At 31.9% G+C, this 16,322-nt stretch overlaps 2 protein-coding genes across 2 annotated transcripts; both read left to right on the top strand.

The window, feature by feature from the left end:
* The first annotated feature begins 1,766 nt into the window (after positions 1-1,766).
* On the top strand, positions 1,767-5,109 carry LOC133194518 (ficolin-1-like). The gene is made up of 4 exons (XM_061330459.1): positions 1,767-1,820; positions 1,989-2,085; positions 2,478-2,639; positions 4,817-5,109. Exons 1-4 carry the CDS (start codon positions 1,794-1,796, stop codon positions 5,071-5,073), a joined length of 543 nt encoding a protein of 180 aa, XP_061186443.1. The 5' UTR covers positions 1,767-1,793; the 3' UTR covers positions 5,074-5,109.
* Positions 5,110-9,322: 4,213 nt separating this feature from the next.
* Positions 9,323-15,555, top strand: LOC133194992 (tenascin-R-like). The gene is made up of 6 exons (XM_061330881.1): positions 9,323-9,631; positions 11,039-11,102; positions 11,715-11,830; positions 11,940-12,036; positions 12,366-12,527; positions 15,103-15,555. Exons 1-6 carry the CDS (start codon positions 9,323-9,325, stop codon positions 15,357-15,359), a joined length of 1,005 nt encoding a protein of 334 aa, XP_061186865.1. The 3' UTR covers positions 15,360-15,555.
* The last annotated feature ends 767 nt before the right edge of the window (positions 15,556-16,322 follow it).

Genomic DNA, 16,322 nt, shown 5'->3' with positions numbered 1-16,322 from the left:
GACTTCGGATGAGACCGTATAAACCGAGGTTCCGTGTCGCAGTAGGTGTTGGCACGAAAAAGATCCCTCACTGCTCAATGGCCCTGAGTGCCGAGTATAGGTCAAAATTTGCAGCTCTCCACCGGCAAGTAGTGGCGTCTCCATATTAGTGAACATTCTCGAGAGGGACGTTAAACAATAAATAAACAAAAAAAAAATCTCACAATTGCTAAGCTATGACGTCACTTCAGCCATGACACGGTTACAAAAAGACAGAGGCAAAGGAAAAATCGAAGAAAATGCATTAAAAAGAAAATTCAATATTTTGTGGTTGAATATGGAATTTATTTCACGTGTTGGTCAGGATTGTTGACATTTCTTTGAGTGCGATATCTAACCACAAAATATTTAATATCCTCATTGTATTTACATACAAGATGACGTGTTAAATCTGGTTTTGATAAGAAGTTAATATTATCTTACTGATGGATGGATTACATATGATTTGAACATATTTTATTGTTTAACACAAAAGGATTAGAAACAAGTTCTTACAACTTACAAGTTCTTCTCCTGATTACATATCGTTTAAATTCTGAGTAAATAAGCGTTTCGAGGGTGCTGTAAGTTTTTATGATAGAAGGATTGCATTGTTTAATTTTTAATGAAAATGAGTCATAAAAGAGAAGGAATTAATAAAAAAAAAACAAAAACAAAACAAACTCTCATTAATTTTTTAGAAGGACTAAAATTTCATGTTTTCTTTAGGTGACAACTGAAGAAGTAAAAATAAAATATATGTAGAAAAGGTAATTAAGAACCCATTCAGGGAAACAAAGTCACGGGTTCATAATTATTTTTAGGCCTTCATCTACTCTTTTCCTATTTGATATGCTTTTTAAAGGACGAAAGAAATAATAGTACTCAGCCTCCTGTAACGGAAACTCACTCCATGAAAATAAGATAAAAAGATTAATGTTTCATCGTTTCCATTCACATTCACTCGTCGTTTTTAAAATTTTGAGAGGTCTAAAGTCAATCGCCAAAAACAAGTATTTATTTTTTAATTAAAAACTGGTAAAATTTTGCAAAAATAAAGCTACTATTAAATTTTCAATTGATGGATGACAAAGTCATTTTCAATGTTTAAGAAATACTTTACAATTTCTTGTTTTCCTTTTGATATAGAAATGATCTGTCCGTTCAAAGCAACGAGACCGCAAGTTTCAATATTGTTGAGTGAATAGTCAATTAACATAAGCACAAATTTCTTAGGTTGGATTAAGTTTTGATTGACTTGTTTTAACCGATCATTAGGCGATTATACTTCGCTCTGCTCCCTATTTGTATTGTTTAATATATGGACTATGAGCTTGAATACTGTTCGTTATGTCCATATTCCATTAAAAGAAATAAATAGTACAGATTACTCCGTTTACCCGAACAATAAAGAGGGCTTAAGGTGATGTAACCGGTAAAGAGGGGATGATTACTCCTCCTAGACACTTATCCCTTTTCCGGTATTTCCAAGCTGGAATCTTTGCTATGTTCTTGATTTGTATTGTTTACAGGACTTATGAGATCAATAAGGTTTTGTCATCTTTACCTTTTTTCATTACTTTAAATTTTAAGAAAAGTTTAAAACATTAGTAGAATCTTATTTTAAGCAATGACAAATCAATAATATTCACTTGCATTTATTGATTTGAAAGTTTTAAATTTAAGACTGTGACTGTGGAGCTGTCACGCCATCTATCGGCGGAGTGTTGACTCACGGAGTAAAGTTAGATGGCCAACAATTCTCTGCAAATTGTATGAATACAGCTGGTCATATTTGGACGGTAAATTTTCAAATATTACATACTAATATCTATTTCAATTTAAAATTTCTTGAAAGAAACATTTTGACATCAATGGCATGATATCGAGAGATAAATGTGCGATATTCTTAACATAATATCTAAGTGCTAAATTTTCTTAACCATTTCTGTTAAAATTTGTTCCTTTAGATGATTCAAAGAAGAGTTGACGGTTCTGTGAACTTCTACAGGGGATGGATGGAATATAAAAAAGGATTTGGTGACCTAAATTCTGAGTTCTGGATTGGTTGGTGCATTGCATAAAAATATATGCGATGTATAAAAAAGGGTTGGAAAATGATAGTTTGGCGAATGCTGTGGCCATTTTTTTTTTTAGAAAAGAAAATAAATATTGTGAAGACTTAAAAGAAGTCATTAATCTAATTAGCTGATATTTTTTTGCATTTACTTTCATTTTCAAAGAAAAATTATTCATCTATTTCCAAAAACTTCTTTGAGATTGGTTTTAATAAATTCATATAATTATTCTGTTAGGATGCAGTAATCATACAGAATTAGGGTTGAACATTATCTATTTGTCCTTAAAAATGTATATACAAAATTAATTACATTCTAACATCATCTTTGAGTAATGATACGGTTCATTAATATTCGTTTGTTTTTCATGTACATTTCAAGGGCTTGACAACATCCGCCTGCTGGTGAACAATGGCTTTACAGTCCTACGTGTGGAATTAGAATACGGTACAGAATCAGTGTATGCAGAATACAATAGTTTCTCTATTGCAGGAGAGAATGACAACTATCGAACCCATGTCTCTGGATACAGCGGAACGGCGGGTATGTGAGGATTAGATTCTTATGCTTTCGAGTAATCAAGCTTAAAAGTCCATTGAAACAATAAAGAGCAAACGCCAACCTCTAAAAACATCAGAGGTAGGATCAGGTACCATGGAGTAGTAAGCGACCCTTGTTGACCGGTCACACCCGCCGTGTGCTTATTGTCATGATTGGGCAAACGGAAATATCCGTTGACAATTCAGTGTTTGAACAATGGCCTAACAATAAATATGAAAAGCGTCACGGATTCAAAGAAGGGATTGCAATGGTTTATGCTACAAAAATGAACTGCATTTAAGTATAACCAGTCATAAACAAATTCCCCGAAGTTTTCTTTCAAATTTGATGATATTGTTAATATTTAGACATGAACCCAGATATTTTTTTACGAAATAAAATTCTGAATAAAACATTTGATCAAGGACGTTAAATTGCAATGTACTCCAAAACTGTTGGTGGAAAAAAAAAATCAGCAACAAGAAGAAAAACAACACTGGATATTTTTTTTTTCTTCAAATCATCAGTTAAATAGATTCTTTCCAAAAATTTAATTGATAATCCCTACTGCGGTGAAATAAACTTTAATAACTTTAATATTAAACTAGAGAAACATTCTGTGCCCAACAATATGTCTCCACCTAGTCTTAGTCCGATACAAGCGTAAGGGTAAATGAACAAGAGATATATTCAACTCTAGAGTTCCTTCCTGAGAGAGTTAATTGGTGCATTGAAATTGAGAGAAATTTGCCCATTTAAAAAAGATTTGTTAGTTTGATTTTTTTTAAAAAAAATATTTTTTGAAAAGAATTTTAGAGAATTCTACACTTGGCTCATCTGACATAGCAGTAACTATTTTCCGCAAATGCGCTAAAAGGTATTCAAAGCTAATGTAATATCTTTACAGTATTTTAGATGTACAGTCTCGAGCTTACTTGTTCATATTTTTTCCCTATACATGTAGTACATGATTTAACCCAATACTGACAAACGAGAACTGGTCATTTATTTTAGGAATTTAATTTTAAAATCATTAAATAACTATGGGTGTAAAATTTCGTTGCTTTTTATTGGTTCAAATTTTCCGCTCAATAATACAACCGTAGTAACGGAAGTGATGGGAAGCGAGGGGAGGTAAAAACTGATACATAAGCCTAGCAGCCCTGTTGTTTGTTAGCATGCGGTAAGATCGAATTATTGTTTGAAGTTAAAGGTACATTTATTAAAACTGGAATTTTCCATGAATCCCGAGGACTGGAAATGAGAGGATTGTATGGATACAGATGATTCAGCTGGTTGTCGGAAGGGGGGGGGGGGGTGTCCCCATACCAAACCAGGTTATACAGAAATAATTTGTGTTCCTTTTTGGATATTAACCAATCAGAGGCTAGAATACAAACAAAATTAAATTATTTCATGTTAGTTTCTTCTTATTTGATTTTGTACATGTAGTTCAATAGCTACCAGTCGCCCGCGTGTCACAGTGGTTAGAGCGTCTGCTCTAGAGTCGCGGAGTAAGGAGTTGATCCTTACGTCGCGGGTTCGAATCCCACTGTGGGACGTGGAGACCGGTCCTTCGGATGAGACCGTATAAACCGAGGTCTCGTGTCGCAGTAGGTGCTGGAACGATAAAGAACCCTCACTGCTCAATGGCCGTAAGTGCCGAGTATAGGACAAAATTTTCAGCTCTCCACCGGCAAGTGGTGGCCTCTCCATATGAGTGAAAAATTCTCGAGAGGGACGTTAAACAACAAACAAACAAACAAAAACAATAGCTACCAATTTTGTGCTATGTAATAGAAATTTTATGTAATTTTGAAAATAGTTTACTTTTGGGAATTACGATAAAATTTAATTCTCTATCTATTAGACAGAGGAGAAAAATTATTACTTATTTAGGGAACGAGTTTTTTGATACGTTGATAAATACACCACAGAGAAGCTTCCTTTTGAAAAGCGTTTAAAAGGCGTGGTAGTGTCCCGAAAAGAACAAAAACTTCCAATTAAAAGGGGAGGAAAACAGTTACATGTAACCTTCTGCAATGTTGACGTAGATTCTCATGAGAATCTTAACAATTGGGAATGCCCAGTATTGAAATTTATATACTTTAACAGATTCATGAAAACACTCTTCACATATGGTTGTACCTCAAAATATATATATTTTTTTCTGTTTCCAGGAGACGGAATTTCGTGTACAAATCTGTATTGCAACAATGATGCGCAGTTTTCCACATTCGATAATGATAATGACGCTCAACCGACACAAAATAATGCATTTAACTGGCGAGGAGCATGGTGGTATCACGGGGGACATATGTCAAACCTAAATGGTGAATATGGCAATAACAATCATGGACAAGGAATAAGCTGGTATTATTTCAAAGGATGGACAGTTTCTTTGTCTAAAACCCGGATGATGCTTCGACGACCTTGAACATTATTAGCAACCTCTACAGTTTAATACCTGAGATAGTATGACTTTCACAAAGAATATGAGTTTTTTTCATTTCTAATTTCATTTCAAAAGCTTTTAAGTTTTTGGAAATCATTGTTTTATTTCATTTTCAATTTTACAAACCATACTGACAATCCAATAGCAATTTCAAATAAATTTGTTTCTTTTGATAAATTTTAGAATTGTTACTGATTAGAAAGTAAAATGTATCATACTAAATGGATTTGCGTAAGGAATTGCTGCATGAAAAAAGATATATCAAATATTATGTCCCATTTCAAAGAATTATATTTTCTCATATTGAACCAGTCTTGTGACAAACAGCTGAGGTATGCCGATCTCGGTAGAGACACGCTGTATACAAATGAATTTAGTAGAATTCCCATTTATAAAAAAAAAATAATGTTTAACAAATACATCATTTACTGAGTTTTTTACCTGTTCATTCTCTTACGTCATACCACTCCCGAGATCATATGAGATGCGTGTTGCGCATCCAAATCAGTACTTCAAAGCTAATCAGTGTTTAAGCATCCAATCAAAGTAAAATAAGTATGAAGTCAACACCAGTGAAAAAGAATCGGGAGGGGGGTATGGTACTAGTAGCTCTGACCCAAGCGGTGGCATGGGCTTTTGACTCACAGAATCCCTACCAAAGTTCGCCTTTAACCGAGGTAGGACTCTATTAGTTGGGGGTCTCTGCTAATAACTAATTTCGAATTTTCTATGGACATCCTTAACCTAATTGCAACTGAGCAGAAACAATTTTGCTGAAAACAAAAGGAACGACTGTAATATAAATATTATAATCTAAACAACCAAATATCTAGACAAAAAATCTGTTTTGGGCATTTTTTTATGGTAGTATAGCGTGAATTAATCCAACCATCATTTGAAGGATTTGTTTGTACCCTTACTCGATCACGTTTCTTTGACGGAAGGATGGAAATATTACTTCTGCTGTTAAAATCGTTTATATCCCCTGCAAAAGCGTCAGTTTTTTCCTGCACCAGACGACTGTTTGGCAACACGTGAATGGAGAAAATCTGAGCATAATCTGGCGACTGATCTTTAAAAAATTCCGGATTCCGAATCATTCTTTTCCCCAGTGTTGACATTTGTTTACATGAATATTTTTCCTTTTCTGTCAATCTTATTATCGCTTTGCAATCGACACTAAATGCTTCTCTTTTCTTGATGAAGGAAAATGAAAATAAAATTAGAAATAATGTAAATCTTTTAAATAAAATGTACTCTTAGATTCCGAAATCTTTATCTACATTAGACGGATGGGAACAAATACATCGATCCACTATAAATATTTCCGTCTAAGTCATGATACACAACTGACCATATCAACATTCAAGCTACTGCAGCTGTACTGTTCAAATATTGCCATGCATTAGCTTTTAGTATAAGTACGATTTTCGATATTATGATTATAAGAAAATCATGCAGGGTAAAATATCTCCCAAAAGGATACATGATGTAACCACTTTGTATATGTAAAAAAGAAATAGATATGTGCTGTCAGTAATTAGAGTTTGAACTTGGAAAATATAAAAGTAGAAACATGGTGGATTGTTGGGGTTTTCTTTTTAGATATTTTGAAATTAACTTACAGTAGTAAACAATGGTCACTTGAAAGCAACTTTTAGAATTTAATTAATCTATTCACGGCTACAGCAAACAAAAGCACAATCAAACAATACTTTGCAGGTTTTACTTGACATGATGCAAGGAATATACTTTAACGTTTTGCAAAGATTGGCTGGGCAGTGCTTACAAAAATGAAATTGAAAAATTCGCATATTTTGGCTGTTTCCATGGCAACAGGTTTTCTTTCAACAATTAATAACGTTTTTGGCACAACTAGAGATTGTGATTGTCATGTTTTTGAAGTATAATGAAGATCGTCCGAGCCATCTACCAGATCATTTGCGGGAAAAATTTGTGAAAAGTTAACTGTTTTGCTTATAATGTTATGGTGACAGTCAACTGATTGCTTTCCCTGAGTTGTTCTTTAGTTGAATGCTATCTTTATGAAAATTTCATGTGGAAAAAAAACTTTCTTAAACAATGTCGCATGGCGACTGCTTGACGGTCAACTAGACATTTTGGTACGGGAAGTTGACGATCACATCTGTGTAGACGATTATTTGTCCTATTCTCTCATCTTATCTTCTTCCCCTACAGTGGCAGTAAGTGCTACTGTATTTGTGATAACTGAAAAATAAATAAAATTGGCACATGTAATGTAAATTTTTGTAATGAAATGCACTCTACCGTTTTGCCACCTCTATCTGACTTGGAGCCCAAGATGTATCAATAAATAAATTGATCCACTATAAATATTGACCAAAGCTGTTTTAAGGAGGCTGGGGGGTCAACAAATTAACCATCAGATATAACTTATTTTTTTTAGATATGATATCTTACGCTGTCAACTATCATTTGGCAAAGAAAAAATTCATACATTTTAGTTTTAAAATTTGATCATTTTTGTATATCTTTATATGGAGGTCTTCTTCTAAAGGAGATCAATATAGTCTAAAAATGGCCACGACCACCCAGCCCTCTTAAATCCATGATTCATTTGTAATATTCACTTAAACATTTCAAGCAACTACCGCTGTACTCTTCAAAATATTGGCATACAATGGCTTTTGAGATACAGGTATACATACATTTAAAATGTCAATAATATATCCCTATAAGGTTAATGAGTAACATAATATTATGCAACTCTAGTTTATGTTGTTCTTCCTTACTATATGCTGTCAGAAATAGACATTTGATGTCAGAAATAGACATTTGAAGTCGTAAAATATAAATCATAGCATCAAATTTGATTATTCATATTAACATGTTTTAAAATTTATTCAGGAGTAAATAACTGTCAATTTTTTGTAATACCAAAAAATGTATCAATATAGTTTCCTTTAAACAATCAAAGTCGATTTCAATGAATAAAAATTGTTGTCCAAACATGATTTTTCATTGTAAATTGTTAAGGACTGGATTTAAATTTTCAAGCAGTTGCTCCATTCAGAGCTGATATACAAGTCATTGTGATGATCGGGTTTAAATTTTTGAAGGCGTCATAAAATTAAATAAAATACAATAAAAATTTTATATAAGCTGATGAAATAAGCTGATAAAATAATGAGTTGTCTATGAAAAGTCTAAAAGTTTAGTTCATTTTAAGGTGCTTTGATTTCTACTGTTAATTAAGGGTAGAATAGCTAATTATCTTCGATTGTTTGCAATATGAGGACTTAAATTAATTTCAAAGAAAAGAAAATTGATTTAAATGTTCAACTTTCGTTTAATCAAGAACGAATGGCAATATACATGTATCTTTTAAAACGCAATACAGAAAATTTATAAATTGAATCTTAATTGTTGATGATGGTGTTATATATAATTAACTAGATAACTTGTTTTCCTTTCATGAAGAGGAAAACCAATAGCTGTGATAATGTCTCGCCGTTTCAACATTTCGCTGACGTCAATTTATTTTTCAAATCATGGTGTTTTTATAAATTGGTCACTGATTTTTATATTTCTATACGGTTTAACAAAAATTAGGAAGTAGACGTGTACGTTTTATAAATTTTGTAGTCGTTTTGATTGATGTTTATCAAATATGGCCTAGGTAACAGAAAAAGAATATAACCAACTCAGTACAGACCAATATTTGCTTCAATTAATGTATTTGTGTAATTATGCAAACACTCTCAATTTATTTTCCTTACTACTCAATTCATTACATAAAAAAATATGATTTCGCTTGTAGATCAAAACACAAATACACATATACAAATATCTAAAAATTAAACCAAATTTCTTCAATAATGTTTAGAATCATCCAAAATTTCAGGTAAAGGAAGTTTCTTTGATTTTTAATTACTGAATCAAGTATACATCAACAAATCAATAAGAATGATGTCCTAATTTCGATTTTCATTAACATGGAGTACTTAACTCGTGAACGTACTGTAAACACTTTATTATTCTTAGGCTAAATGGAAACAATTTTCTGAGTGGATCGTGAAAGGTCACATGAATATTGCTTTGTGCTTTTGTACGTTTACCATTTTGAAAAAAAGTGCTCAGATTAAGAAACCTTTTATGCGCATGAAACGTATCTAAATGAAAATATCATCGAAAACATTTTCGGGTTCTTATATTCCTTTACAGATTTACTCATTGGCAGAATTAAAAGATGAATTTCTTAATATTTTTTCATACATTTGCATTCTTGTGTGTACCACATTTGGAAGCCACAATTGTACATGGGAACTTTGTATATCAAGGAAATGTCTCTTATTTTGACAAATCTTTATTGATATCAGAATTAACTCCGACAATCACGGAAGTCTCATTACGTTATGGCGCTGTAGAGTGTTACAAGAACTTAGACTGCAATGCAGTGGAAATTTGTTCATCCGTGACAGGAAAAATTTTCCGACTTAGTTCAAGCATTTCCACAGCAATGGTAACCGGAAATAATACCTGTTTTCGATATGAATTGGTAAGAAATCAGATTGAATCTTTTAATTTAAGGTAAGAAATTAAAAAAAAAAACCGCTTGAATAGCTTAGTATGTAAGATGTTTTCAATTATTAAAATAAGCATTGATAACAACTGTCGGAATTTGATAGTAACCTATCACATTATTTTATCAAAAAATAAATTTACCTGTTTCCCTAACCTAAACATCTTATACCTGTTTACAAGAGAGCAAAACATTTTATTAGTATACATGCATACTGTAAAAAGGAAGCTTCCATAACTTACTTATAATTAACTGAGATGAATTTCTAAATTATTCAGGATTTATAATGAAAGGTCTGTTACGATATTTCTAAAATAAATGCTAGGATGTTTATGCATTTAAAAAAAAATAATCATATGCTATGTTTTTTTAATGAGTTTAACTCTATTTTTATGTATAAAAAATATTTGTTTATAGAACTTTATTTTGTTGTCCAATGTATTAATAAAAATTCAAGGAAAATGCATAAACTTTATAACAATTGTAGATCTACGCATTTTCTAGCTTTTTACAAAATATCAAATAAACCGTGCGAATAAATGTTGTTTACCTGCAATTTGATTTCTCACGTTTCCGGCTCTAGAATTCTTCTAAAACCAAGAACAGATATCAAGTGACTATGCATATTTTTTTTAGGAATAATGGAGATGTTTAAATTGAAATCATGATATTAATAACAAAAATCTTTGATAATCGTTCAAAAAACAAATATGCCTTTTAATTTTGTTTATTCAAGCAGAAGCCATGTTATACTGAAACAATTGAAAACATATTGATTTCATTATTAAATATCATGAAACATACAATGCACGATAAGAGTTATTGAGTTCACTGAATAAATAGTACAGAAGTCAAATTTTATTCGTACATTTCTATAAAAAAAAAATTAAATAGTATCAGTTTTTGGCATGCAAAATTGGTATTCTCATTAATCAATTTTTCAACCGATTAAGAAGGGATTAAAATTCTTCTTAAGATTTACAAAAAATGAATGACATACATATAATGAATTAACCAGACATTATGAAAGTAAATTAGGGTTATGAAATACGCGACATTTCCTGTTTTCACATTATCTTAAATGAACTATTTATTTTAGAATCTAAAATACAATGTGCAGTAAAACAGTAAAATTCGGTTTTTACGATTACTTTTTTTTTTTTAAATTCTCGCTTTTAGCAAGGTAATCTAGATCTGTATTCCCTAAAGTTTCATGAACTGAACGGGTATAACAAAGCACAATTAAAACGAATCAGAACTGTTCGTCCCTGGCCCTTTACCATAAATTTGATAAACAGTGTAAAGCAGTCTGAACATTAATGTTGATTTCATAGAACATTTGAAGCAAAATATATTTCCTTTTAAGACTTTTACTTTCAACAGATGCATACATGTGGATGGGGTTCCTTTTATAACCGACGTAAGGATGAATGCCAGTGTGTTATAGGTGGGTATGATTAATATCCGATGTAGGGGTCACTGGCAGTGTGATATAGGTTGGTAGGATAAATAACCGATGGACGAGATATCGTCAATGTGCTTTAGATAGGTATGCTAAATAACCGATGAAAAGAAATATTTTCACTGTAATATGGGTGGGTATGATGATGATTGATGGAAGGGATGTTATCAGTGTTTTAGGTAGGTACATGTATAATAAATAACCGATAGAAGAGATATTTCCAGCGTGTAATAGATTTGTATAATAAAATAACCAATAGGAGTAATATTGCAGGTTTGTTATAGGTCAGTATGATTAATAATCGATGGAAAGTATTTTGATTGCCAGTGTGTTACATTGAGTAAGATATTGCCTCATTACCGACAGGCGGCTCATTGTAAGTGTGATAAGGGTGGATACGAAACATGAACGTTGGAACACAAATGTAATGGTAAGGAATTTGAGTGGGAGAAAATAATTTACAAGTTACCTGAACAATCTTTGACAAGAATTCATTTATTATCCAAGGTATGTTCCAACTTCTTCTGTAATATTTGTTGGAGTACATTAACATGGAAAGATTTTATTATTCTGCAACAAATATTCGTTAAATTTAAGGCTGTGACTGTGGAGCTCTTACACCACCTGTCGGCGGAATTTTGACTCAAAAAGTGGCGTTAGATGGCCAACAGTTTTCTACCAACTGTATGAACACAGCCAGTCACATTTGGACGGTAATCTTTTTTCTAGTAAAAAAAAAAAAAAAAAAAAAAAAAATGTATGTAATTGAGATTTTGAATTTTCCTACGTTCCTCCTTTTTCATTTTACCATTTTTTCTATAGATGATACAAAGGAGAGTTAATGGCTCTGTCAACTTTTACAGAGGATGGACGGATTATAAAAATGGATTTGGTGACCTCAATTCCGAATTCTGGATCGGTGAGTTATAACTCATGTTAAAATTTATGTCTCTTAAAAGAAAATAATTTAAAATTAAAATGTAACGGTATGCTTATCGTATTAGCATGTTCATCAGATGGAAGTTATGATAATTATTTGAAGAAGATGTACTGCCTTTCTCTGCACCGTTAGATTAAATATTCAGTATTTTGATTTATTTATAAGATTTTATTCAGTAGTAAAGATTAAACTCAAGAGATCTAAAATATAAGAAATAACGGATTAAATTGAAAACTATTTAGAATTACAATAGGGAACTATTACAAGCAAAACGCATATTTACAAATACTTACTATCCATAACTTCAGGGCTTGACAATATTCGCCTGTTGGTGACCAATGGGTTTACAGTTCTACGTGTGGAATTAGAATACGGTGCAGAATCGGTGTATGCTGAATACAGTAGTTTCAACATAGCAGGAGAGGGTGACAAATATCGAATCCAGGTCTTTGGGTACAGTGGAACAGCTGGTATGGATTCAATTCTCGGTTATTTTCCGCGATGACAAACTAAATTTTAAAAGATGGCAAGCTATGGAACAAATTACATGCATCTGTTTTCCTTAAATTTTCAACAAAGAAATACTGTAATTATCTGTTGGAAATATTTGAGTTTTAAACTCAAGCAGTGGGGAAATCAAACAAACAAACAAACAAAAAAAAAAAAAAAAAAAAAAAAAAAAAAAGGTGTCACATATTTTTTGCGTGAAAAACAACAACAACAACGACAACAACAACAAAACAAGAAGTGTTTCTTTTTACAAGGAGAGAAAGGAATTTCGCAAGTAATGCTTTTTTTTTTTTTTTAAATTTTATCTTTTTTTTTCAAAAAATGCTAACTCTGACAAAAAAAGTCGAAGTTTCTGAAAAAATTTGTTAAGTTCCATGTTCAAACTCACAATTGCTTGTCAATGACGTTACAACCAATGTAACAGTTTTACAAAGAGACAGATAATACGAAAAGGAGCAAAATGAAAAAAAGAAAGAAAAAAAAAACAAACAAAAAACTTTTGAACATCAGTACAGTCTTTTACTTGGATTTTACATTTATTCAGAAATGAGTCTGAAATTTGCTTTAATTCTTGTTCCGCTCATGAAATGAATTCCATATCAAAGAATAAAACATTGAGTATGCCGTGATGTCAAACCTCAGCTTAGTCTCTAAATGTTTATACGTCATCGGACCAAGATTATTGAAGGTTTTAAAATTTTATTCTAAGAAATGTTGCAAGAAAATAATTTTAAGAAGTAATGTCTCTGTTCATTAATGAATCAGAAATAAGAAACAAATAATACTGCATGATATTTCTGCTTTTAATGCCTTAAAAGAGGGATTATTTTTCAATAACTGAACTTGTCAAATAAATTTTTTAAAAGTATTTTTTAAAAATAAAATCATGTGAACATTTTTTGTAAGAATTATGATGAAGACCTACAGATATGTATTTCAAAGTTTATCTCAAAGAAGCACATTCTTTCTGAAAGTTTTTTTCTGTAAATAATTCTAACATATATCTGAAATTTTGTAGTGTAGAACAGTTTGAGGAAATTGATTGTCGCAGTGAAGGGGGTATTAATTGTTAATTATTTATTCGGTCGTATTAGGTTCTATTTTTTTCTAGACTTTCTGTTTTTTTTTTTGTTTGTTTGTTTGTATTTTAATTACCGTCTCATATTAATGAACAAGTCTGGACAATTTCCAAATATGGAAGTCAAGAACGATAACCGTAAATTGCTATAAATGCACAGAAAAAACAAGTTACTAATCCTTTTGACCAAACAAATAGCTGCATCTAGACATACCCATTGGAAAATAAATAAAACACGTTGTTTTAGAGTTTTTTGCTCAATAGATTTTTTTTAGAAAAAAACTTTTTGTAAACTTTATGCACATTTAAGAATGATAAAGAATATATGACAATTCTACCGTGAACAAACTCGACTTGAAAGCTTAGAATAGATTCTAAGTAGGATTTAAAACCTATCACTACGAGGTAGCAACCCCAAAAGTTAACCTGTGTAAAGAAATTTGAAATAGATACTGCAGATTTTCAGTTTTTAGAGCCTAACATGAAAACGTTTTCGTATGGGAATATAACGGTCTAACGGTTATATTCTAACAATATATAACACCACATGGGCGTTAAACAATAACGCTACATTGACGGTACATTTCTAACAATATATAACACCGCATAGACGCTAACAATAACGCTACATTGACGGTACATTTCTAACAATATATAACACGACATAGACGTTAAACAATAACGCTACTTTGACGGTACATATCTAACAGTATATATTTACATTTGCTATGTTTTTCTACTAAGGCAACTGTGCAATTGGTTTGAAGTTCATTTTTGTGTATACTCACGCGTAGAAATATACACGGTGAAACTCGCGGTAAAGTGACGTCAAATGAGGCTGCAGAGACGTTAATAAAAATGTAACGATATAGGGCAGCAAGAAATTCAAATATTGAGCATAATATTGTTGCTTTTGAACTTGTAAAATGTAAATATAAGGAATGTTTTTCAGTTTAGTGTGAATTATTGGTGTGTAAATCACACAGACTTGCACGTAGGCATATTTTTCATGAAGCGCTAGCGCGCTTCATGAAATATGCCTACGTGACAAGTCTGTGTGATTTACACACCAATAATTCACACAAAACTTAAAAACATTCCTTAAATAAAACCGCATAGACGCTAACAATAACGCTACATTGACGGTACATTTCTAACAATATATTACACACATAGACGCTAACAATAACGCTACATAAACGCTAACAATATCCCTACATAGATGCAACATGTAATAATAATACTATAAAGACACTCAAATTCGTTTCATAGACGCTTTAAATTCGAAAAGTAGTTACATGTAAATGGTCAAATAGTTTCCGAAAATGGAGACATATTTTTTATGAGGAGGCAAACAATTCATCGTACTTTACAATGTATCTAAAACATATACAACACACTACTAAAACAGGAGCTTACTACACATTTTTTTTACGATAGTTTTCTTATGTTTTCAGGAGACGGAATTTCATGTGTACATCAGCTCTGCAGCAATGGAGCTCAGTTTTCGACATTTGATGATGATAATGACGGCGACCCAACAGATAATAACGCAGAACTGTGGCGAGGAGCATGGTGGTATCGAGCAGGACATATGTCAAACCTCAATGGTGAATACGGCAATAACAATCATGGACAAGGAATAAGCTGGTATCCTTATAAAGGATGGACCGTATCTTTGTCTAAATCGCGGATGATGCTTCGAAGAGCCTAAAATCTCTCTTCAACTTAAACAGTGTTATTCACCAAGATTGGAAAAAAGTTTTTGCATTTGAATGTTTACATGTTGAGTTCTTAGGTGTCATAATGTTTGTCATTATTCGTGTTTACAAACCTTATCATTTATAATCCAGAAAAAGCGTTTAGGGTAGAACTCTTTGATTTTCACTAAGCACTACTGGTGCATTTGAAAAAAAAGAATTAATCATATCATGCATTTGAATAAAAAAAAAATTCTTGTGTAGAATATTGCGAAAATATGTACATTATTTAAACACTATCGTCATGAAATGCCTTTTCGCAAGTAAACATGAGTAAAACTAAAAAAAAAGGTTCTCTGATGAAAATCCGCTTTTGTCGTTTTGCTTACTGCTTTATAAATCTAATAAAATGATGCATTGAGAAACTTATATGTTTCGCTTATTTGCTATGCCGAGCACGTATGGCAAGGTTGATATGCTTCTCTGAGAGTCGATATATCTACGGAGTGACCGTTTGAAAAGCTACATTTGTTATATATTTTTTAAAGATATGGCGAAGATATTGAGGTATTGAGAAGAAGAAAACACTTGCTATGACCTTCAACTCGACATTTAGATATATCGACGACGTATTATCAATTAACAATAGTTATTTCTAATCACATGTCGACACGATATATCCCAATGAGCTCGAATTAAAAGATACAATAGAGTCTGACACATTTGTTTCATATTTAGATATTTTACTAGAAATGGTAACCTAACACCTAAGCTTTATGATAAACGTGATGACTTTCAATCGTTAACTTCCATGACTTGTGCAGCAATATACCGTTACCACATGCACACAGGGTTTCTATTTCTCAGTTGATTCGATGCACAAGAGCATGTTCTACGTTCGAACGATTTTTAAAACGAGATACGTTATTGTCAAACAAGTTGATGAAACAACAATATCAAAAGTCATCATTTCTTAA

Source organism: Saccostrea echinata, unplaced genomic scaffold (genome assembly GCF_033153115.1).
Source record: "Saccostrea echinata isolate AGI-Se365-2 ecotype Australia unplaced genomic scaffold, CSIRO_AGI_Sech_v1 ptg000029l, whole genome shotgun sequence".
Taxonomy (NCBI): domain Eukaryota; kingdom Metazoa; phylum Mollusca; class Bivalvia; order Ostreida; family Ostreidae; genus Saccostrea; species Saccostrea echinata.
Note: the sequence above shows the minus strand (reverse complement) of the source record. Positions and strands in the feature narration are given on the sequence as shown.